The sequence below is a fragment of the Miniopterus schreibersii genome (assembly GCF_964146895.1).
Source record: "Miniopterus schreibersii genome assembly, chromosome: 16".
NCBI classification, from domain to species: domain Eukaryota; kingdom Metazoa; phylum Chordata; class Mammalia; order Chiroptera; family Miniopteridae; genus Miniopterus; species Miniopterus schreibersii.
In genome coordinates, this window is record NC_138116.1 from 26,097,414 (window position 1) to 26,119,302 (window position 21,889).

Genomic DNA, 21,889 nt, shown 5'->3' on the forward strand with positions numbered 1-21,889 from the left:
TTTCAGCCTTTATTTTTTTAACCTTTTAAAAATTTTAAGTTACACTTGACATACAATATTATATCAGTTTCAAGTGTAGAACCCCATGCTTAGACATTTATATAACTTACATAACTTTATATAACTTAAGTGACCACCCAGATAAATCCAGTACCCCTCTGACACCCTACACAGTTACCACAATAGCGCTGTACTTTACATCCCCGCGACTGTCCTGTAACTGCCAGTCGGTATTTCTCAACCCCTTCGCCTCCCCCCCCCCCCCATTCCAGCAACTGTGAGAATGTTCTCTGTATCTCTGAGTCTGTTTCTGTTCTGCTTGTTTGCTCATTTTGGTTTTTAGATTCCACATATAGTGAAATCATCTGGCATTTGACCTTCTCTGTCTGACCTATTCTGCCCAGCATAATAGCCTCTAGGTCCACCCATGTTTTTGCAGATGGCAAGGTGTTTTTTTGTGGCTGAGTCATGCTACATTGCATAGGTGCACCACTTCTTTATCTATCCGTCTATGGATGGACACCTGGGGTGCCTGCATATCTTGGCTATTGTAATTAATGTTGCAATGAACATATGGAAGCATATAGCTTTCTGATTTAGTGTTTTGGGTTTCTTTGGATAAATACCCACAAGTGGAGTTGCTGGGTCCTTCTTTGTTTCTTATTGTAATCTTTTTTTTTTTTTTTTAAGCCTTACCCAAGGATATGCTTTCCATTGCTTTTTAGAGAGAGTAGAAGGTAGGGGGAGAGACAGACAGACAGACAGACAGGCATCGATGTGAGAGAGACACATCAATTGGTTGCCTCCTGCATGCACCCCAACCAGGGCTGGGGATCGAGCCTGCAACCAAGGTATGTGCCCTTGGCCGGAATCGAACCCGGGACCCTTCAGTGCCCGGGCCGGCGCTCTAACCACTGGCTGGGGCTGCCTTCGTGTTAAAGTCTATTTTGTCTGGTGTAAGTATTGCTTCTTCTGGATCTTGTTCCACGGGGCTGTGGGAAAGGCTGCGTCCTGCAGTTCCCTCTCTGTTTTCCAGCCTCATTTTTTTTTTTTTTAAATATATCTTTATTGATTTCAGAGAGAGGAAAGGAGAGGGATAGAAAGATAGAAACATCAATGATGAGAGAGTCATTGATCGGCTGCCTCCTGCACGCCCCCTACTGGGGATCAAGCCCGAAACCCGGGCATGTGCCCTGACCGGGAATCGAACCCCGATCGCCTGGATCCTAGGTCGACACTCAACCCCTGAGCCACGCACGGCCGGGCTCCAGCCTCATTTTAATCTCCCTCTGCCCCCTCCCCACCCTGGCTTTCCTTTCCCCCTCCCTGGCCCACCACCCTTTGGTTTCCACTATGGTAAGGTCCTTCTGCTTAAACTCCTATCTGTTTCCTGTGGTTAATATTTGGCAGACTTTTTGAGTGGGCCCATCTGTCTGAGTCACTGTCCCCTCCCCAGCCCCCACCGACACAGCACTGGGCTTCTCAGGGTCCCTTCCTGTCCCCACCCCCCACCAAGGTGAGCTGCTCCCCACTCCCCTCTGATCACCTGACACCTCCCTTTGCCAACTGCTGGGAGCCTCAGGGAGCTCAGGGTTCAATGTCAAGCCCTCACTCTCTCTGATCACCGACACTGAGCCAAGGCCGTGTGCAGAGAGCTTTCCACAGCTTATCTTACTTGACTCTCACAACATCACTGCGTGGTCATGATTAGTTAGTACCTGTTTCCTCTTAGAGGCTCCAGGAGGTTAACGAATTTGCTCCAAGTCAGATAACCCAGGTCTGGCTGACTGCAGTTCCCAGGCTTTTAAACACACTCCCCCTTGTGATATTTGGTCCCAAAGCAGACGGAAGGACAGACAAAAGTCCTTATAGCTGGGAGCATTTGAATGCCGCCTCACTAACTCAACTTTCCTGGAAAAGTTGGCTTGTGAGCACCCACTTTGAGCACAAAAGGTACCCTGGGATTTCCCAGAGACCAAGAGGACCACTGTGTGTGGGAGGGAGGAAGTGTGGCTCTTCAGGTGCCAAAGGGCTTCTCAGAACCGAGGGCTCAGTATCTGGAGTCCAGTGGCCTGGGGTGGGGTGGGGTGGGGTGGAGTGGGGTGGGGGAGCTTCCCAGCTCCTCAGAGGCCTGGACTGGGCACCTGCGACCAGGCTTCTCCTTCCCTTCACCAGGGCCTTCTGTGAACCCATGCTCTGCCTTCAAGGATTTTTGACTATCTTTTCCCTGCCTACCCCCAAACTGCATATATTTAGCAACAGTGTGTGAGGCCTTAGCTCTAGTTAAGGCAGGATTTTAGAAAGACATTTGGCAAGCCCTCATTGCTATTTCAGGCTCTGAGAAGAGACTTGGATCTCCTCTCCTCTTTCTCTCCACAGGAGACAGTGTCTCCTGACTGAACTCACACAAACACCCTTTCTTCTGATCCCCACTTTAGACACAGAGAGCCGAGGCATGAGGACGGTGGGGGTGGAGGGGGGTGGAGGTATGTGTCCAGCCCAGTATCACTCATCTGATAAATACATGGTTTTCCAAGTCCCAGCCCACTGAGGATTTATCTACTGTCTGTATAAAAGGTAGAGCTAGCCCCCTCCTTGTGGTGATCTGACTGCTTTTTCCTGGTACAATGACTCCCCAACACCTTTAAATGCTTCACTGTTTGGAAGCATATAAGATAAACATTTTCAAAAGATACATAACAGTCTACTCTGTTAGCAGCAATGTATAAAGACACCTGTTTTTTATACATTTTTATACATTTAAGCAATGTATGAATATACATGTAGTCCTCAGAACTCGGTGTTATTATTTCACTCTCCCCTTCCTTTTTGGCCATTTAGTAAGAGTGTAATTGCACCTTATTATTGGTATAATTTTCCTTTTTGTAAATCCTAGATCTAGTCTTCTTTCCAAAGACAGAGCTGGTCAAACTGGCTTCAAAGGGAATTTACTTCAATCAGTGTGTATGTGTGTGCATGTATGCGTATCTGTGCTTATATGTGTCTGGACACACATGAGTGTCTGAGTATATGACCCTCTCTGTGTGGCTACCTGCTTCCACGTTTATGTCTCAAAGAACACACGTGCTGTGGGGGGTGCATCTGAGGCCGTCACAGACACCATGTTTCTTAGCGTGCATTCCTTGGAATATGTTTATGTGTATGTGTGAGTGCATTGTTTTGTGGGATCATGGATGCAGTGTAGTCAACAAAATCAAACTCAGACCCCTTGTGGCTTAACGCAATTCTTCCACCTTAACTCAATTCTGCCTTCTTGTCGGCTGTCACCTTCTTGCATAGCTTCACTAACACAGGGAATGTTTTTGTTTGTTTTTAATTAATATTTTTTCAGTGAGAATGAGCTGCCTCAGATGTAGCCTGTCTGCAAAGGGACAGCATGCCCTGCTAGTGACTCTGCAGACAAGCAGGCTGTGTGGCCTCAGGCTTACTGTCCTGCCTGGGTGAGCAAGGTGCTGAGAGCACGCAGAAGAGCGAGAGGAAATGCCAACTGTTTGATGAGGCCCTTGCCAAGGTCCCCTTTTGTTGTGGGAACCACACTTGTGGTTGAAAAACAAACAATGAACAAAAAAAACAGGGAGGGGGACTTACTTGACCAGATACCATGAATTCTTATAAGTCAATGCAGTGGCAGAAAAGGTGACCAATGGAATGAAACAAGAAAGCCAGGAAACAGAACCATATATGTATGAAGCTGGGGAGATGTAATTATCTGTCACATCAATGGGGAAAGGAGAGACTGTTCAGAAGTTAGGCCTGGAAAAATGGCAATCCTATGGCAGAAAAGATTTCATTGGATCTTTACATTACACCCTATACAAAAATCCACTCCAATAGTGGCTAAATGTTAAAAATAAGTCTTTAAAATTTTTAATAGAAAATCTTAATTGAAATATTTTTAAACTTTGGAGAAGGGAAAGGTTTCTTAAATAACACACAAAAACTTTGCCTACAGAAGAAAAGACGGATAAAAATTTTTCTGTATTAAATTTATGAGTTTTCTTTCTTAAAAATCAACTTGAAAATAAGCTACACATCGGAGAATATATTACATACACACACTAACAAAGGATTAGTATAAGAATGCACCAAGAGCCTCTTCTGTGGGAGACTATATTCTTGTCTAAAATGATTCAGAATATATTTTTTTACATCAATATATTTTTTTACATACATTGGCCTTGGCCATGTAACTTTCTTGAGCCAGTAGAATATGAGCAGATCGGACATGTGCCACATCCCAGCAGAAGTTTTAAAAGCACTGCTAGTGTCTTCCAAGTCTCTTCTTTCTGGACCCTTTGCCCAAAGATGACATGTCCCAAGTGAGAGCTGTTCTGTTAGCCTTGGCCTGAGAGTGGGGAGACATGGGACAGGGACCTGGCCCACAGCTTGGGACAGAAATGCAGCTGACCTGCAGACTTGAGAGCAAAAAAGAAATGTTTCTTGTCATAAGCCACTGATATTTTGGGGTTGCTTGTTATTGTAGCAAAAGCTGACCAATATGGAAACTAGTATCTTGAAGTGGGGTGCTGTGTAACCAAAGAATAAAATGTGTGGTTTTGGTAGGCTAAGTGGCAGATAGCAAAGGAGTTATCATAGGGGCTGGGGAAAATGGCAGCTTGTGCCATGCAGTAGTGAAACAGTGGGTAAAACTGTCCCATATGAACACTGAGAAGACAGAAAAGGCACCTACTGAATTGATGGCTTTGGGAGAAGCTCTGAAACAGAATATTGTTAGTGCGAGTCAGTTGTTAGTAACTACATTTCATAAGGTACAAGAAAGTGACGACGACAGATACAAACTGGCTCGTTTGCAAGCATTGAAATGGAAAGGGAACAAAGAAAGTCTAGAAATCCTGGCTTTATAGGGTTGAAAGGAGCAATCATCTCTCATTTTCAACCTCTTCGGACTATAAAATATTCTCAAAATAGGGCATAACTTTAGGGGCAAAGATCAAAACTAAAGGCATGGCTATGAACTTCAGCTAAGGTCAAGACCAAAGCAAGGGCATGACCATGAATCCCTTTGTTAAGATCTCTGAGGAGATTAAGACAGTTCCAGAAAGATCCAGTTAGTTGGACAAACTGACTCAGGTAAAAGAAACTGGACGCCATAAAGCCTAGTAGCGCCAAAGCACTTGAAATTACATGGAGAGAGAGAAAGGGCAGGGGGCATGTCTCAAAGTGAACTGTGAGTTTAGCTACTCACACTTCAAAAATGTTTTTGAAAGACTATATTTCCCAAAGTGCTCCAGTCTAGTTTAAAACAAGGCTGACTTTTCAGGACATAAAATGATCTTGAGCCCCAGCATCTGCGGGCAGGAAGCAGGCTGATAATGTTGATAAGAAAAACCAAAGTACACAGAAGAAAACTGGCAAAAAACAAGAACAGACACTTCAGAGAAGAGGAAACACTTATGGCTGATAGACAAGTGAAGAAATGTTTAGCCTCGTTACTGGTCAGGGAAACCCAAATCCAGAACAGAAAGAGATCTAAATTAAAAATAATTTAGTTAGGAAAAAAAAAGGAAAACTCAGGCAATCCCAAGTGTTGGAGGGACTGTGGATCCACACGGTCTTCCAGGCAGTGCTGATATTTTCACGTAGCTACTTGGGAAAATGAATGGAACTGTCTCATAACAGCGAATATCTTAAATCAGCAATTTCATGGTTTTATATATACCTAGTGGAAATCTTGCTCATACAAAAATGTTCATAGCTGCGCTGTTTACGATGACAGGAATCTAGAGGAAAGCTCAAATGCTCCTCAAAAGGGAGTAGATAAATAAATTAGTAGTTTACTTAACCAAAGGAATATCATACAGCAGGTAAAACAAGGAACCGCAGTGACACTCAATAATATGGGTGTATATTAACCAAATACTGTTGGGTAAAACAGTAAGTCCCTACAGTTATAAACAGCATGGTGCCCTTTTAAAAGAGTAAAAAATACATACATTTTAGAAATACATATAGATTTAAAATATAGGAAAGGGAATTCGGGATGTTGGCTACCTTGGGTTGGAGGAGTCAGGGAAAAGATTGTAGAGGAAAACAGATTGGAATTAGATGATCGCAAAGGCTCCGGCTTTTGTTCTGAGAGGCCATTTCCATGGGTTAATGGCATTATTAAAGAGAACTGGAACTTTTAAAAGGAGGTTGTTTGATTGCTTTTTTAAAATAGTCATAGGCTAGGAGAGTTGTGAGTCCTTAGAAGCTGGTTAGTTCTACTCCCTTATTTCTCAAATGGGAAAACTGAGGCCCAGATCGGAGGAGGGACTGACCCAAGTTACGCAGCTCCCGAGTGGCTCAGCACAGCCAGCTCCTGTCTCTGTGCGGACACAGGCCAGCCAAGGCCTCATGCTTCCTTTCTCTCGCCCACATCTAACCCCCTGTCAGTCCTGTCACAGCACACCTGGGGCCGTCCCTTTGCACCACCCCCGTGCCAGGGAAGCCACCTTCGTCTCCTGTCTGCACTTCTGCTAGTGCCCCTACATTCTCTGTTGCTCTCTGGAAAATCTCTTCTCCGCACAACTGAAAGAGGAATGTTATCTTTTTATCCCTGACTCAATTTCCTAGCTATCTTCCCCATGCCCTTAGATTAAAATTTAAACTCATCATGGCCTACCATGAGTATAGACTTCACACGAGCTGGTCCCTGCCTTCCTCTCAGACATCATTTCCTACGCTCATGTCTCCACACCTTTTAAATGCCATTCTCACTGACTTTCTTTCTGGAGCATTCCAGGCTGGTCTGTGCATGTAACAGATGCTGCCAGTATCCAGCTCATACCCCTCAGCCGGGCCTTCCATCACCTGACTTCAGCATGGAAGAGCCCCCTGCCCATGAGCAGTGGGACAGAGGTGCCACAGAGAACCCTCACCAGTGACAGGAATTGGAGTACAGATGCCCAGCTCCCTCACTCTTGGGTGGGGTAACTCAGGACCAGGCTCTGCACCGTTTCCCAGGGTGTCTCTGGGAGCTTCGGTTTCAGGCACCTACAACAAAGCTGGCTTGGTTTTCCTTCACTGGCATGTCCTCTCTTCAGTCTTCCCCACCTTGTTTTTGCTCCCCTGCTCCCTACTCATCTTTCCTGCACCTCCCAAATAAACCACTTGCGCAAAATCTTGGCCTTGCGCCTCACTTAGAGGCCCGAGCTGACTAAGGCAGCACAGCAGGCCTTTGACTCACCACCCCGCCCCTCCATCTCCGTATATCATTCAGGTCTCAGCTCAGATGCCAGCTCTTGAATCCCCCCACTAGTCAGATCCCTCTGTTATGTTTCTTCACTGACTTATTCTATTTGAAATTATATTGTTTCTATAATTAGCTTGAAAATCATGTCTCTGCCCCAGGGTGTTAGCTCTACAGGGCAAGTGCCTTGTGTATTTGGGTACCCAGCACATTGGAGGATGCCTGGCCCATAGTAGGCATCCTTTAAATATTTATTTACTTGGAAAATGAGTGTTGTTTCGCTGGGAGGAATGTCAGACACGGCATCGGGACTGAGATTTACAGTAGCTATTTGAGTGCCCGCATTTCTAATTGGCACAGCAATTGCTGGCATGTAAATGGAGACTGCTATTGTGTTCCTCAGAGGCTGATTCTCTTCAGTGGGTTTAATCTGCTTCCAAGCACTTTAAAATGATCACGATTGTTCTGCTAATTACCAATCCCGATAAACTCTCCATGAAAACCTATCTCTTAAGTACCTTCGGCCCAATAATACTGTTAGAAGGAATTATATATGGTTGAAAGTAAGAAAACCACATTTATTTAATAACAGTCTTAAATTCATCTTGCCTTTCCATGGCTGTACCTGAATTAGTAAAACCAGACTGCATTTACCTGTTTACTTATTTACACGGGTGAGACGTTGACAACGCTTACCCTGGGAAATACAGGCCAGAAAGACATGCTCCGGGTGCAGTCCTTTGGAGGGAACACATTTCTTAGATGGCCTTGGTCCAACCCCTGTTTGCCTGACATGGACCCGCTTCAACACGGAGCTGGAGATATTTTGGACACAGGGCTGTGCAGACCAGAAAAATGACCTCAGGGCTGGGATTGCCTAGGGGAGCCTCTGAATCTGGAGAGTGTGTGTTGACATACATTAGTTTTTATGCTGTTTGTTAAAACACAGGGCAGACGAGGTTAGAGGCTCATGTTCTATTCAGACATGGCTGGTTCATCAGGTCACCTACCATTCATCGGCAGTGTCACATGCACTGTGTTCGGCCAGGAGCTCAGAGTCTAGACAGGAAGGTGGTCAGAGTAAGTGCAGAGGGACACGCAGAGCAGCTGGACCACAGGAGACTGAGGGTTGGGAGGAGGTAAAGCTGGGTTCACTCTGTGATGAAACAAGAGGAGGAAGTTATTCCGGTACAGAAAGGATCATCTGGAAAGATCAGGTCATGTCTGCAGAGATTCAGATCTAGTCTAAGTGCACAGGACATGCATATGAAATTGCAGGTGGCATTTGTCATGGCCAGATTAGGAGGAGCGGTACAGGATAAGCTAAGACGTTTGGAGGGCAGCCAGGGGCAAGTCTGTGCAGAGAGGCAGTGCAGAGCACTGGTTCAGAAGCGAAGCCTGACTGTCTGCACTGGAGTCCTACTTCCCTGGGTCACTAATAGCCACGATTCGCTGAGTAAACTTGGACAACCTCTCGGTGCCTCAGGTTCCTCATCTGTAAAATGGGAGCTGCTACCAATAGCTGCTTCCCAGGCCATGAGGAAGGAAGATTGACAGGTTAACACATGTGAGGGGCTTAGAGCAGTGCCTGGGACGCAGTAATGTTCGCTGTTAACTACTGATGCCCCACAGAGGGCTGGAACATCAAGTTAAGGGATGGGTGAAGGACAAGGAGCCTCTAATCTCAGAAGTGACAGGCATACAGGTTGAAGGGAAACCAGGAGGGACCTGTCATAGAAGTCACAGCAAGAGGATGTTTCCAGAAGGGTCAGCAGGGTCAAGGGCGCTGAGAGGTCAGACAAGACAATAGCCAAGAGTGCCTTGGATTTAGGAACTAGGAGGTCACCAGCGACGGTAGCCACTGCAGTTTTGGTGACACGGTGGAGACAGAGGCCCGTTTGCAGTATACTGAAAACATGGGCGGGGAGGAAATGGAGAGAATGGCATGAAATATCGCAGTTTGGCCGGGAAGGGGGGCAAGCGAGAGGAGGCAGTAGTGGAGCCATGGGAAGGTTGGCAGCAGCCTTCTTTGCTGAACACCCATTCCCTCAAGCTGTGCTGTCTCCTGTGAGGCTCGTGACCCCCGGTAACCATCATGACCTCCGGTAACCAGCCTATAACTTATAGATGAGGTCACTTATGTGCATAGAGTTGGGACCAAGCCAGGCCACGCAACTCTTCCCCTTTTCATTGTGGTGTGGTTGTGTGCAGGAGGGAAGCAGGCAAGGGTGCGATTAATGCCACTTACCTGCTTTATTACACCTGGATATCAAAGGACACATTCAGTGATGAATTGAGGAGGTGGCAGGGGAGGGTGGCGTGAATTTTTTTAATTCCTTTAACCTAACACATCCTGGGTGCTCAACATGTTCCATCTTGTTGAATCACATCCTATCTGTGTGGGAGGAGAAATACAGCTACAAACAGTGGGGCAGGTTAGACTCCAGATCAGCAGAAGAAACACTGTCCCTTTCTCCTATTTCCCTCTTCTCCACAGTCCCTTCTCTGCCATCTGAGACGCGTCTGGTTGGCAGCAGTCCTGGTCTTTGACTGTGCTGTTGAGGAGTTGGGCAGAGGGTGACTTGAAGGTTGGTGTCCCACCAGAGGACAGAGGTGATGGCCAGGAGACCTGAACGTCAGCGTATCCCAGGCCCAGCTCCAGTTCCGAGGGGTGAGCTGTGTAAGCTCAGTGCACTCTCTGTGGTCGGTTCAACTCCGTCTGGAGCCCAGGAGGCCAAATATGGAGATGGTGGCATCTCTCAGGGTAGGCCAACTCTGAGCTGAGCTTGGGAGCCAGGCTTGAGGGACACTGAGAGAAGGGCACCACTGCCCAGGCCAACCTGGGCTCCCAGGGCTGTGGGCACAGGATGCCCTGGTAAATGGGTTATGGGCTGTGGTGGGACCCAGGCTGTCCATCTGCTTCCCCAGAGAGAGAAGGGCACCTCAAGGGATTTTCCCTATAGGCTGTGGGCATGTCCCTTGAATCATGGTGGCCTTGTTGGGTTTTCGGCTGGCATAGTTTGGAGTCAAATTGCTGCCACTTCCTGCCCCTGCATCCTTGCTCTATACAATGAAAATGCCAGGGGGTGTTTTTTCCCCACCATTTCCCAGTGCCCTGAGCTCCAGGTGGGCTGTGGGAATCCTCCAGGGCTTTCCTGCGTTCTCTGGGCCCCGTTGTGCCCACCTTCTCTTTCTGGCCATAGCCCAGCTCTCCAGACATGAGCACAAAGCTAGGAAATCACAGAGGCAGAGCTCAGCCTGGGAGTTAAGAGGCAGGGTGATCTTTGGGGCACCGTCACTGGGTCCCCATGTGGCAGCTCACTTTTCTTTCTGGACCACCCCCTCTTCATCTCTATAGTGAGATAACCTAGCCCAGCTCCTCCTGGGGGCTCTTCCTGCTCTGTGGGGCATGGGGACAGGTGGGGGGAACGGACTAAAGGGTTGTGTCCTCCTGAGCTCCAGGAGGTATATGGTAGCCGCCTGACCCAGACTAACTCCTTGAACCGTCACAGGGACTTTGCAAGGTGAATGGTTTTGATTCAGGGTCAGACAGCTTCAAGAATCACAAAACTGGGTGACAGAACATTCTGGATCCAAACCCCTGTGCTGCCTACCAGGCTTTTTTTGAGCTCCGGACCTCCAGGTGTTTGCTAAGTTTCAGACAGACGTATTTTACATGTGATGTGGCTCCGAGAGTAGATGTCTTGCACAAGCCCTCAGTTCAAATCACAGATAAGGCCACACCCCTGTTCCGAATAGAAAATTGCTTATGGCTTTCTGCAACCAGTGCAGTCAAGTTGGTGCAAGGTCTGAAACTAGTAACCAGGATCCTGTGAGGCCCTTGGCTTCATGTCTTGTCAAGCAATGCAGGCCTGCAGACAGGGCGGGGTGTGGCCCACCGGGCAATACAAGGCTGGGGGTGCCTGTTGTGGGGGGGCAATACAAGGCTGGGGGTGCCTGCTGTGAGGAGTAAGTCCAGTTCACCGGGGGAGCCCAGGTAGGACGGCTTGCAGCAAGTTAGCCCAACGAGGCTGGAAGGGGCATCCCAGGCAGAAGGGGCAGTGAGGTCCCCGTGTACGTACAGCGCAGCGGTGGTGCTGTGTGGCCGCGTCATGTGGCTGCATCGTGTGGGACTGTGTCGGCCGAGGCATTTTCCTTCCCCTCGAGCACAGCGGGATGGGTTGTCAGCTCAGTAGCTCAGTGCCCGTGTACACACACGGACAAGCTGATGCCTATCACGCGGGGACTTTCTCTGGGCACCTGAAGGTTTGCCATTGCTGTAAGAGATGATCGATGCCCGGGCGATGACTGTCGCTGAGAACTGGACGGGAGAGACCTCCTCAAAAGAACAAAAGTGCTGAATGTGAGACAGAACGTAGGGGACAAAGGCACCCAAGCAGAGGTACGAGGCTCTGGAAAACTGGAGAAAGGCGTTTCCCTGCGGGCGAGCTTGGCTGGGGGCTGGCCTGTGTTTGCAGGAGGCGGCCAGGCCTGGCCCAGAGGTGGGCACCTGCTTCAAGGAAGATGACTAATGAGAAGACCTTTCTAAGGCGCTTCCTGGCTTCCAGACTTCTCAGAAAAGGGCTGTACATGGAAGCAACTGGCTCGGGGTTTATGCTGACAGCGTCTGCTCCCTATCAGTCCATCCCAGGCCGTTCCGACCCACCTCACTCAAGGCCATGTTTTATCGATTTTCATACGCTTTGGCTTCACTTCTGTGCTGGGGTTAGGCGGGTGTGTGTGAAGCTCTAGGTTTCTGCGTGACAGAGCCTCAGCCAGTTCCTCCTGGTGCTGAGATGCCCGGAAGGGGAAGGCATGACTCCAGCTTTCCGTTCTCTGTTTTCCAGTCCTGGGCTCACAGTGACGGGAGGAGGGGAAGTGGGTTTCTGGAGGGGCAGCCCGGTCTACTTCTTGAGTGGGCCAGCTGCGTCCCCAAGAGAAGGGGAAGGGGAAGGGGAAGGGGAAGGGGAAGGGGAAGGGGAAGGGGAAGGGGGTAGAATTCCCTGGGTGACCGTATCTGTCCTCTGCATGTCCCAAGTTAGTTTAAAAGACCTACGGTGACAACATTCGGCAGATTGGTCACACACCTTTGTCACGTTCCTCTCCAAAAAGCCCACTAAATTGATGGTAAAGAAATGTAAAAAGTATCAATCTGCAAGGACAAAGAGAATAGAAGAGTGACGACAGCAGGTTAGTCATTTCTACTACTTCCAGTCCTTTCTGGGTGGCAGGCAGCCGCTGGAGGGGTGACTGGGAGCTGGTGGACATGGAGGTCAGGTGTCCAGGTGACTGAGTGTGCACAGTCCCATCTCCACGATGAATTCTCAGTACGGCTTGGGAAGTCAGTTTCCTCTTTCTGAGACCTTTTTTCCCATCTGCAATATGAAGAGAACATACTGGATACATGATTCTTATCTTCTGGGGCCTCAATAACAGGTATAGGGACATACGTTTTTATTCTGATTATGAAATGCTGCCAAGGCATTTTCAAAAGCTCACCCAGGAAACTTTAAGAGCCACTGTTGCGGATGGTCTTCCAGGCCCTTTCCACCGTGACCCGCCAGGATGCCCACCCAGGTGTTCGCCTGAAGAACACACGGAGCAGGGGGGTGGCGGGGAACTGAGACCTCCGTGGGGGAGACCAGGCACAGGGGGCTTCACAGGAGGCTGAACGGGAATAGTGAGCGGAAGGGTCTTTGAGGATACAAAGGCGATGGGAACGGGCAGAAAGCTCACAGAGGGAGACAGTGAGGAGGGCCCTGCAGAGGACAGCGGAAGCAAAATCCTGGACATAGAAAAGCCTGTGGCAAGTTCAGGGAGCTGCAAATATTCAAACATGCAGGAACCCATGGAGCCATAACACGAGGAGCCGCGAATGGCCAGGTGAGCAGCTTCAACTTCGTCCAGCTGACGACGGGAAGCCTTGTGAGCTAGAGAGCGCACGGCCGAGTAGATCAGCCCAGCCGGCACTCTGTGAGCGTATCACGCATGTTGGCCTCATGATTTTGACTGACGCACAGATTCGGCCCAGCTACTTTTTTTTTTTTTTTAAATATATCTTTATTGATTTCAGAGAGAGGAAGGGAGAGGGGGAGAGAGAGATAGAAACATCAATGATGAGAGAGTCATTGATCAGCTGCCTCCTGCAGGCCCCCAACTAGGGATCAAGCCTGCAACCCGGGCCTGTGCCCTGACCAGGAATCCAACTGCACTCTCCTGGATCCTAGTCGATGCTCAACCGCTCAGCCACACCCAGCCGGGCCCAGATACTTTTTACTGAGCATCTACTATGTGCTACGTATTGCAAGCACTGTTCACAAAGGCTTTATGACCTGGCCACTCCGTAGCTGTACGGTCACATCTTTTCCAGCCATTTCCTTGCTCCTGTCTTTCTCCTTATGCCCCATTCCCCAGCCCCTCCAGCTCTATCTAGCATCTCTGAATGAATGTGCTCTGCCGTGCCTCAGTGCCCCTTCCTCTGTTGGCATGCCCCTTTCCACCTGGCCCTCCGTGGGAGACTCTGCTTGAGGATCATTCTCCTGGGAGGCCTCTTTAATGCCTTTGGAAAGTTTTCTTGCACCCTCCACGTGGCTCATCTACCGCTGTGCTTACACTGGCTGGCTTTTACTTATCTGTGAGTCAAAGGATAGCAGCTAGAGGTCAGGCACACATCTCTTTGGTCTTCCCTGGAGCTAACTGAGGGCCTAGAACAGGGCAAGCTGGTGACAAGTGTCAGGTGATTGAAATAGGAAATATCTGGGCCAGGCACTTGAGATAACATCTCATTTAAGTATCATCACACACCCGTGAGGCCTGTGTTACCATAACTATTTTGCAGTGGGTTGGCGAGTTGGACAAGTTTAAGCAACGGCTAACTTGCAGAACTGGGAATCAAACACAGACAGTCTCAGTCCTGGTCCAGAGCTCTTTAGCTCCACCGTGATCTGAGGACAGTGGCTGCATCCCTGGATGAAAAGATGTGGGATCAGAGAAGCCGCAAAGAGGCCACTTCCTCTCACTCACCCTTCTCCACTTCTCAGAGGGACAGCTCCTACTCATTTATTTCAAGATCCTTATCTGCTCCTGCACGTGGGAAACTTTCCACAGAACTTGCGCCCCCTCGGAGAGGTGGCTGAGGGGCGTGTTCAGTGTGGTCACTGGACATGGGTGTCCACCTCCTCCCCCGGTGGCTTCCCCACCTCTGCACCAGGGCCTGGGAAAACCCACTTCTCTGTAATAAAAGCCCTGGGCACCACAGGATGGGCCAGGGGAGAGCACTAGCTCCACCAGACTCACCGAGACCACTCCGGGGAATCCTGAGCCAGACAGCCCGCGATGAAGCTCATCACCCTGGCCCTGGTGTGCCTGCTGCTGGCGGGGATGTGTCTGCAGGACGTGAACAGCTGGAGCCGTGAGTGGGGCTGGGATCACTTAGCTTCACCTTGGGAGGGCAGAAATGTAGGCAGGTACTCTGGGGTTACGGGCAGGGCTCACCCTAAATTCACTGCATCCATCCCCCCTGCTCCAGGAGTAATTCTCCCTGAAGGAAGAGGAATGGAGGACTTGGAATGGGTGAGGCAGAGGGACAGTAGGAGAACCAGGAGTCTGGGCAAACACAGACAGTGAGCCACTAGCTCTGTGAAATGAGGCCCTGCCTCATCCAGACCCTGCAGAGTGATGGATGGGAGCTGTGAGGTTATTAGTCCAAGCTGGGAGGCCTGAGGTTCAGAGGCGGCCCAGGGTCTTGCCTCCACAATGTGACAGATAACAAGCAGAGGTCAGGACCTGGGCCTGTAATAGTTGGCTAACCTTTGGCAAGTCACTTTACCTCTCAAACTCTGGTTTCTCCATCATTTAAAGTGGGACTGATAATGCCCACCTCCCAGGGCTGTTTAGAAGATACCAACCTAATGCTAAATATACAAAAGGGGCTTTGTAAACAGTAACACCAGGGGGAAGGAGCCAGGATTGGAATGCAAGTCTTTGGAAGGTGGAGTGAGGGAGGGGGTGTACAAACCGGCAGAGTGGGGACTGGGGTCAGGACAGGGCTGGGGACTAGGGCAGCAGGGCATTCTGGAGAGCCAGTGGGGGAGCCGACTGGTTCCTGGATGCTCTTCCCTCGTCATTGTATCAGTTTGAAATCCTTGAATGGTGTCTGATCCTGATCCAGGTTCTTAGACCGCAGTTGTCCTGCATGCACTAGACTCACCAGGCCCCAGGGTATGAGATCCAGAGCCTTTGAACACAAATATTGGGGTAGAACCACACAGTAATGGTGGGATTTCAGAACTGGAAGAGCCTTTAGAAATCCGTCTAGAAGCTCTTATTTTACAGATGGGAGGTCTGGGGCCCAGGTGTTCTTGATCAAGGCCACCTGCTGGTGTGTGGGGAGCTAAGATCTGAACCCCAGTGTCCTGACTCTGACTAACCACAGAACCAAGTGGCTGACGGGACAGTGCTGCCCCAGGGCCCTCTGAGTGTGGTTCCAAAGACTGAGCCTGTCCCGGAAGGGTTTTTTTGTTTTGTTATTGTTATTGTTGTTTTCAAAACCATCCTGAGAGGAAAGAAATCCCCATTGAGAAATAGATGCAACCCATTTTTTGTGTCTCTCTTATAGTGCATGTGTCATCCTCCAATTGCTGCTTCATATTTGTCAAGAAAGCGATTCCCCTGAAGAAAATCCAGTGCTACAGAAACTCCAGCTCCTCCTGCTCCCACAGCGACGGGATAATGTGAGTGCCATTCCCGGGTCAATTCCTGACTTTCTCCTGCAGAGAACAGAAACGGGCTCACCTGGAATTAGAACAGTGGGCGCTAGATGGCGCTGTCCCGCCAGACTGAGGTTTCCAAGCCCAAGAGCCGGGCCCTCAAGGCCTGCGCGCAGAGCCGAGTGTGGGCGCCAGGGGGTGCTCTGCACTCCCCAGCATGTGCCGGGAGGGATGCGCCTTCGTGTTCCCGCCGCGACTTTTGTTTCTTGTGGCTTCAAGGAACCAAGTATTATATCCTAATAGTTTGTGCCCAGAGGAAAAAGTTGCTTAAAAGCTCCAGGTATTACCGCATAGTGAAAAGAGTGAGGGGGTCACAATTAATTCCTGACTCTGGATTTGCCAACCTCTAGTCTTAGGGGACCTTGGGCGGGTAACTTTCTGCCCTGCATTATCTAGGCACTCTTGGCACGCCTTCCCTGTGAAGTAGAGTAAGCATGATAGCGACACTCCAGGGTCATTACGAAGCTTGAACAAGGCAGTTTACACTTGTCATTCAGTATCTGTTAGGTACTTTCATGGTATATTGTCTTGGTTAACCATCTTGGGGTCCATATAGTCGTTATCATGAAAACTGATGTTTGGGGAGGTAGAAAGAGTTGTCTAAGATCACCCAGATAATAAAAGGCAGAACTGGTCTACAGTTGGGACAATAGCCAAGTTTAGGAGGTTGGCAGATCAGAAAACACACACAGAGAGAATGACTGAGCGTCCCAGATGTACACAGACACGTGCAAAGGTGGTGCAGAGGGGTCCTCCCAGAGATTCCAGGAGGGGAATTTTCCTTGCTAGCTAATCCTTGGAGTGTCTTCAACCTTCAGTTCCACTCTGACACACTGATTGAAATCTTGGGGGAGGAGATCCAGGAAACACAGTTTAATAAGCTCCCCCTGAAGCTTGGGTGTTCCTCCTGGGATGCAAGCCACAGGTCTGACACAATGACTTCACATTTTGCAGAGACGTCAGCATAGGACACCCAGCAGTAAGGGGAGGGAGGTGGGACTTGGGTGTGGTTCCCAGCAGGTGACTCGGTGCCTTTTTTTGTTCTCTGCCCACAGATTCAAGATGAAAGGAGGCAGAAAGAGCTGTGCCTTGAAGACAGACAAATGGGTTCTAGATAACTTACATAAGATAGCAACCTGCCTGCCAGGGGAAATGTGATCGGATCCCTTTCTACGCTGGACTGTCCAGACCTCATGGCTTTACCTCACCCGACGCCCAGCCCTCAACCCTCCACCAGTTCTTTTCCAACTTTGCTGGGTCATGGAGGGTCCGGAGGGTCCTGATAAGCTATGTTGTCTTACTATATATATTAAATTATAGAACCTTCATTTCCTGCCTCCCTGTGCTTCTTTGACCCCACAGGGATTTCAGGTTGCAAACTTGATTGGCATTGAGGAGTTGGGGCCAGGGGCTGCAGGGTGGGGAAGGGGGGAGACGTGTTGAACCTGGTGCCAAGGGAACCGACTTCTTGTCCATAGGAGCCAATAAATGATTGACTCTTCTGGGTTGACTGCCTTTGTCCTGGGGGGTGAGCATTTACTCCAGCTGTGATTAGAGTCTCTGCTTCCAGGTTGGCAGTGGGGGAAGGCATCATGTAGCAGCAAGCTGGGGCCCAGGGCTAGGTCCACATTTGGGTGAGGTCACTTGCCTGTCAGATGTTGCCAGCCCCATTTTATAGACGAGGTGACTGAGGGCTGGAGAGGGACATGGACAGGCCTGAGGATACATAGCAAGTCTGGGTTAGATCTGGTGTTAGAGCCCAGGGCTCCTGCCTCCGGGGCCAGAACTCTTTTCCTGTGTCCCAAGATGAAGAGTAACTGCTTAGCACGGGGACCCTCTCTCCACTAGACAGACCCTGCAGAGTGGCTTAGCAGGACCTTTTCCCTGGGGAGGGTCCTGGGGAGTGGCCAGCATGGGTGGGCCCGGGCCTCACAGAGATGCCAACATGACTCAGTTAAAGGAGGGAAACACCCTGGAAGAGCAGGAGACCCCTTGGTGGACGTAGAAGAAGGGCAATCACAAGCTCCAACTTGTGCAATGTGTGACTTGGGAGAACAGCAAGGAAGGCCATCAAATTCTGGGTCTCGGGATTGCCACCCTTCAAAGGCCAGCTTGGCGGCTGCAGGAGAGAAGGTCTCAGGTCCTATGTTTTGAGGCTTCTTCCTCTTTCTCCAGCATTCAACATGTTGCATGCCCAGCCTACTTTTCTTAACCCACCCCCTGTCCCCTGCCCTCTGCCCCCAGGATGCCCTGCCTACCCCACTTCCTCTTGCTTGGACCAGGCTGTTCTCGATTCTCCCGGCCAACTCCATCCTGCCCACAGGCGACTCTTCCTGACACCCCCCTGACCTCCCCATGGCTCCAAAGCCTTGGGCATCACCCCCCTGCTTCCGAACTAACTCCAAACTCCCCAAGTTGCAATTCCTCTATAACCACACCACACCCTTCCTCTTTTAAAATCTCTAATGTTTCCATTCTAGAGCCCAACTCTGACCATGTGAGGATATTCCTTCCAGGCCCTCTTTTCCACCCTGCACCTGCTCTATAAGAATCTTGCTATGGCCATGCTACACCCTCCAAGGCTGATCTTGTCCCTTCTTCTCTGTCAAGTCCAGTGCTAACTAGGACTGGGTGAGCTGGTTTTCCCCCTGGGGTCAGGTGCCCATAATGTGTGCATTACTCCAGGATGGACGACTGCTCCCAGCAGGAAGGCACGGGTTCAGGAGACCAGTTAGAAGCTGATGCTGGGACTGGAGCCATTGTTCTAGAATATTTTGGGCTGGTAAGCCAGGCCCTCCCTGACCCTCAGATGCTCCCAGGCTAGCCGTAGCCAGGGCCCACTGCATCCACATTCCTCCAGCTCCCTCTGCCACCCACCTGCTCTTCAGAGTGTCTCTGGATGATCGGAAGTTACCCTCAAAGAAAACACCAGTGCTAGAGATTTTTAAACAAAATGTATTTTCTGCAAAACATCAGCAGCCCCACGATCACATTCTTCTTTCCACAATAACATACTTAGTTAATAATGCCTGACATTCACAAGGCACTTCCCTCCACATTGTGATAGCTCCTCATCCCCACGATTGTCACAGGCATGGCCACAAGCCCTGGGGAGTTAGGCAGGAGAGAGACCCTGTCTGTACCTTATAGGAGGAGGGAGAGGGCTCATGACAGAAACCAATTGGTTCAAGGACTGCTAAAAAAAAAAAAAAAAAAAAAAAAAAAAAGATCACCAGTATTCAAAATAAACTCCAAACCAGCAACAACTAAATAATATTAAGTGTTACTTAAGACAAAATATCCTTGCATCACAAAGCACCCTATTTGAAAGTTACAGTGCAATTGATGCAGGGATGGCTGCAAGAGAGCAGAGATTCATTTTTCATACTCTGGCTTGGTCTTCGCGTGGCTGGAGGAGCTGAGGTGCTCTGGCTGTGAAACTTCCGATACAGGTATTTCACATAGTTCTGGACCCACTTCTCCGTCAGGCTGGCACAGATGAGCCTGCCCCGCTTGGTTTTGAAGCTGTGGATGAAGTGCCAGCACCGTTAGATGGGTGCCCGTGGGGGTTCTACCCAAGAGATGCCCCCTTCCCTGAGGAAGGAAGGAAGGGTCTGGGCGTAGTCACTGTGTTTGCCACCCTGGGGGGAGCTGGCCTGGCCACCAAAGCCCCTGAGAGGGTGTGAACGGGCGTCCATTCAGGGAGCAGGCAGGCTGTGGCATGTTACTGGCCCACTCTGGGCCTGGTTTTTTATTTTTATTTTTGTTTAATCCTCACTTGAAGATATTTTTTCCATTGCTTTTCAGAGAGCATGGAAGGGAGAGAGAGAGAGAGAGAGAGAGAGAGAGAGAGAGAGAGAGACATATTGATTGGTTGCCTTCCGCACCCGCCCCGACCAAGGCCAGGGATGGAGCCTGCAAACGAGGTATGTGCCCTTGGCTGGAATCGAACCCGGGATCCTTCAGTCTGCGGGCCAGTGTTTTAACCACTGAGCCAAACTAGCTAAGGCTGGGCCTGGTTTTGATGTCATAACAGGAGGATCTGGATGACCCAGTCTGGTTAGATCTCATTCCCTGAGTATAAGGTCCTAAATTAACCTGATGCCTGTCTTCTAGGGCAGAACCTTGGATCGGGGGCTTTGGGGAATGGGGTGAGCTGAGGCGGGTGTGGAGGTGAGCAGGGGTTCTCTACCCACATGACAGCTTTCCGGGCACACTGGCTGCTGGTGAGTTGATAGCTCTTCACCTTCTGCAAAGGGATCTTCTTATTGGTAAATGTGAAACAGCAGGTGGACAGGGTATTGAGCGCATCTGGAAATAAAGCCACAGAGAAAAAGCCCTTCAGCAGGTGCTAGGTTTTCCTCAGCTTGACTGCAGCAAGAAATGTGTGCAGGAGGAGAGCAGAGAAGCAGAAGTGGTCTTACCCACCCCTGGCCCAGTGCTCCCGCCCTCAGCCCCAAGGCGGTGGGACCTGGAACAGGTGGCTTCAGATGTGAAGTCAGTTTTCTCAGAGGCAAGGTGGGGACACCTCACTGCTGACCTCGGAGGCCAATGTGACAGATAATAGATATGACCCCCAATCTGCAGGCTTTGGGGAGATCAGCTGGGACCAAAGAAAAGGCCCTGGATTTGGAGTGGGCAGCTTAGGTTTTATTCTGGCTGTGCCGTGGCTGGGGGTGGGAGGAGGTAGGACTCCTCTGTCCCCAATGTGGGCTCTGCTTTCCGTCTTTAAAATTAGATGTTCAAGTGAGGGTCCTGGGACCCCTGCTGCTCTGATAGGCTGGGAAATGGGGCACTTTGGCTTAGGACTTCCTAGAAGGAGAGAGAAACAGGGAGAAGGAGAGAGAGGGCAGGAGGGGGCCTCACCTGGCTGAGGGAGCACCTGGGTGCTGAGGGCGGCCACTGTGAGCAGCAGGCACAGGAGCGCCGCGGAGACCTTCATGCCGCAGGCTGGGGGAGCTTCAGGCGAGGGCTGCTGGTGTCTGGGCCTGTCCCAGCCTCTCCGCTGCTCTGGCTGCTCTGCCGGCCTTTTATAGGGAACAGAGAGGGGGGGAGCTCCCCGAGAGATGTTTGGTTGGGCAGCATCCTGGTCAAGTCTAAATGAAGGAGACTCCTGAATCTGCTGAATTGATGGCTGGGCTGCCAAAAAGTTTTCTAGGAAACGCAAGAGGGAAGCTGTGGCCTGCAGCAGGGTACCCACTGCTTCCTTCCAGCCTCCCGCTGTAGGAAGTGATCCAAGTTTTTCCATGATCTTGCTTAAAACAAAATGAAATATGCTCCCGTAGAGAGGAGCACAGCACAGGGCTTCATTCGTCGTTACGGGCCGGGCCTCGGTGAGCTGTGTGTCACTGTCATTGTGCCCACTCGCGGGGAGATCGCTGAGGGGCAGAGAGGAAACTACTTGACTGGAGTCTCGTGGGAAGCGAGGGCTGAGCTGGCAGAGAAAACGAGTCTGTTTACACAGAACCGCCGAGGCGGTTTCCAACTTTCACTGAGCTGCAGAAGTCCTTTCCCAAGCCCAGTTTTATGTGGAAGTCCCAGACTTGAGACAAATCAAAGCCAACGTCTGGTGACAGAGGCTCCTCATACTTCTCCTGCACCTCGGGCCCAGACGGTGATGGTTTGAAAATCACCCATGTGTCTGGGTCCCTTGCTGTCAGAAATGTCGCGCTGTTGATGGGCAGGGGGGGTGTATCTGAGCTTGGAGCTGTGGGGGATGGGGGGAGTGCTGCAGGGGGGTGGTGGGAGGGGGACAGCGCTGGACACCCATGGGAACCTGGCCAGGACCTTTGCCTGAGGTTCCCGTTGACCATGCTCACTCCTGGCTCCCAGACTTTGTTCAATTTTTGTGCCTGCCTAGAATACTCTCCTCCCTGCTTTCCATCCTTGTGAGTCTCTTCACCCCACC

General features: G+C 50.1%; 2 protein-coding genes across 4 annotated transcripts in view; one reads left to right on the plus strand and one right to left on the minus strand.

Moving 5' to 3' along the window:
* Positions 1–14,548: 14,548 nt before the first annotated feature.
* Positions 14,549–15,949, plus strand: CCL1 (C-C motif chemokine ligand 1; the record flags this gene model as incomplete). The annotated part of the gene is made up of 2 exons (XM_081162029.1): positions 14,549–14,624; positions 15,831–15,949. 2 exons carry the CDS (start codon positions 14,549–14,551, stop codon positions 15,947–15,949), a joined length of 195 nt encoding a protein of 64 aa, XP_081018155.1.
* Positions 15,950–18,917: 2,968 nt separating this feature from the next.
* LOC308568492 (monocyte chemotactic protein 1B-like) overlaps positions 18,918–21,889 on the minus strand; it is a 60,660-nt gene continuing 57,688 nt past the window's right edge. Inside the window, exons 1-4 of one of the 3 annotated variants that reach the window (XM_081161478.1) lie at positions 20,848–20,979; positions 20,178–20,292; positions 19,370–19,506; positions 18,918–19,177 (exon numbers count right to left, since the gene is read on the minus strand). In XM_081161478.1, the coding sequence (XP_081017604.1) occupies positions 19,068–19,177; positions 19,370–19,506; positions 20,178–20,292; positions 20,848–20,923 (438 nt within the window). In that variant the 5' untranslated portion in view covers positions 20,924–20,979 and the 3' untranslated portion in view covers positions 18,918–19,067. The other 2 variants (XM_081161479.1, XM_081161480.1) reach the window with 2 other exon arrangements.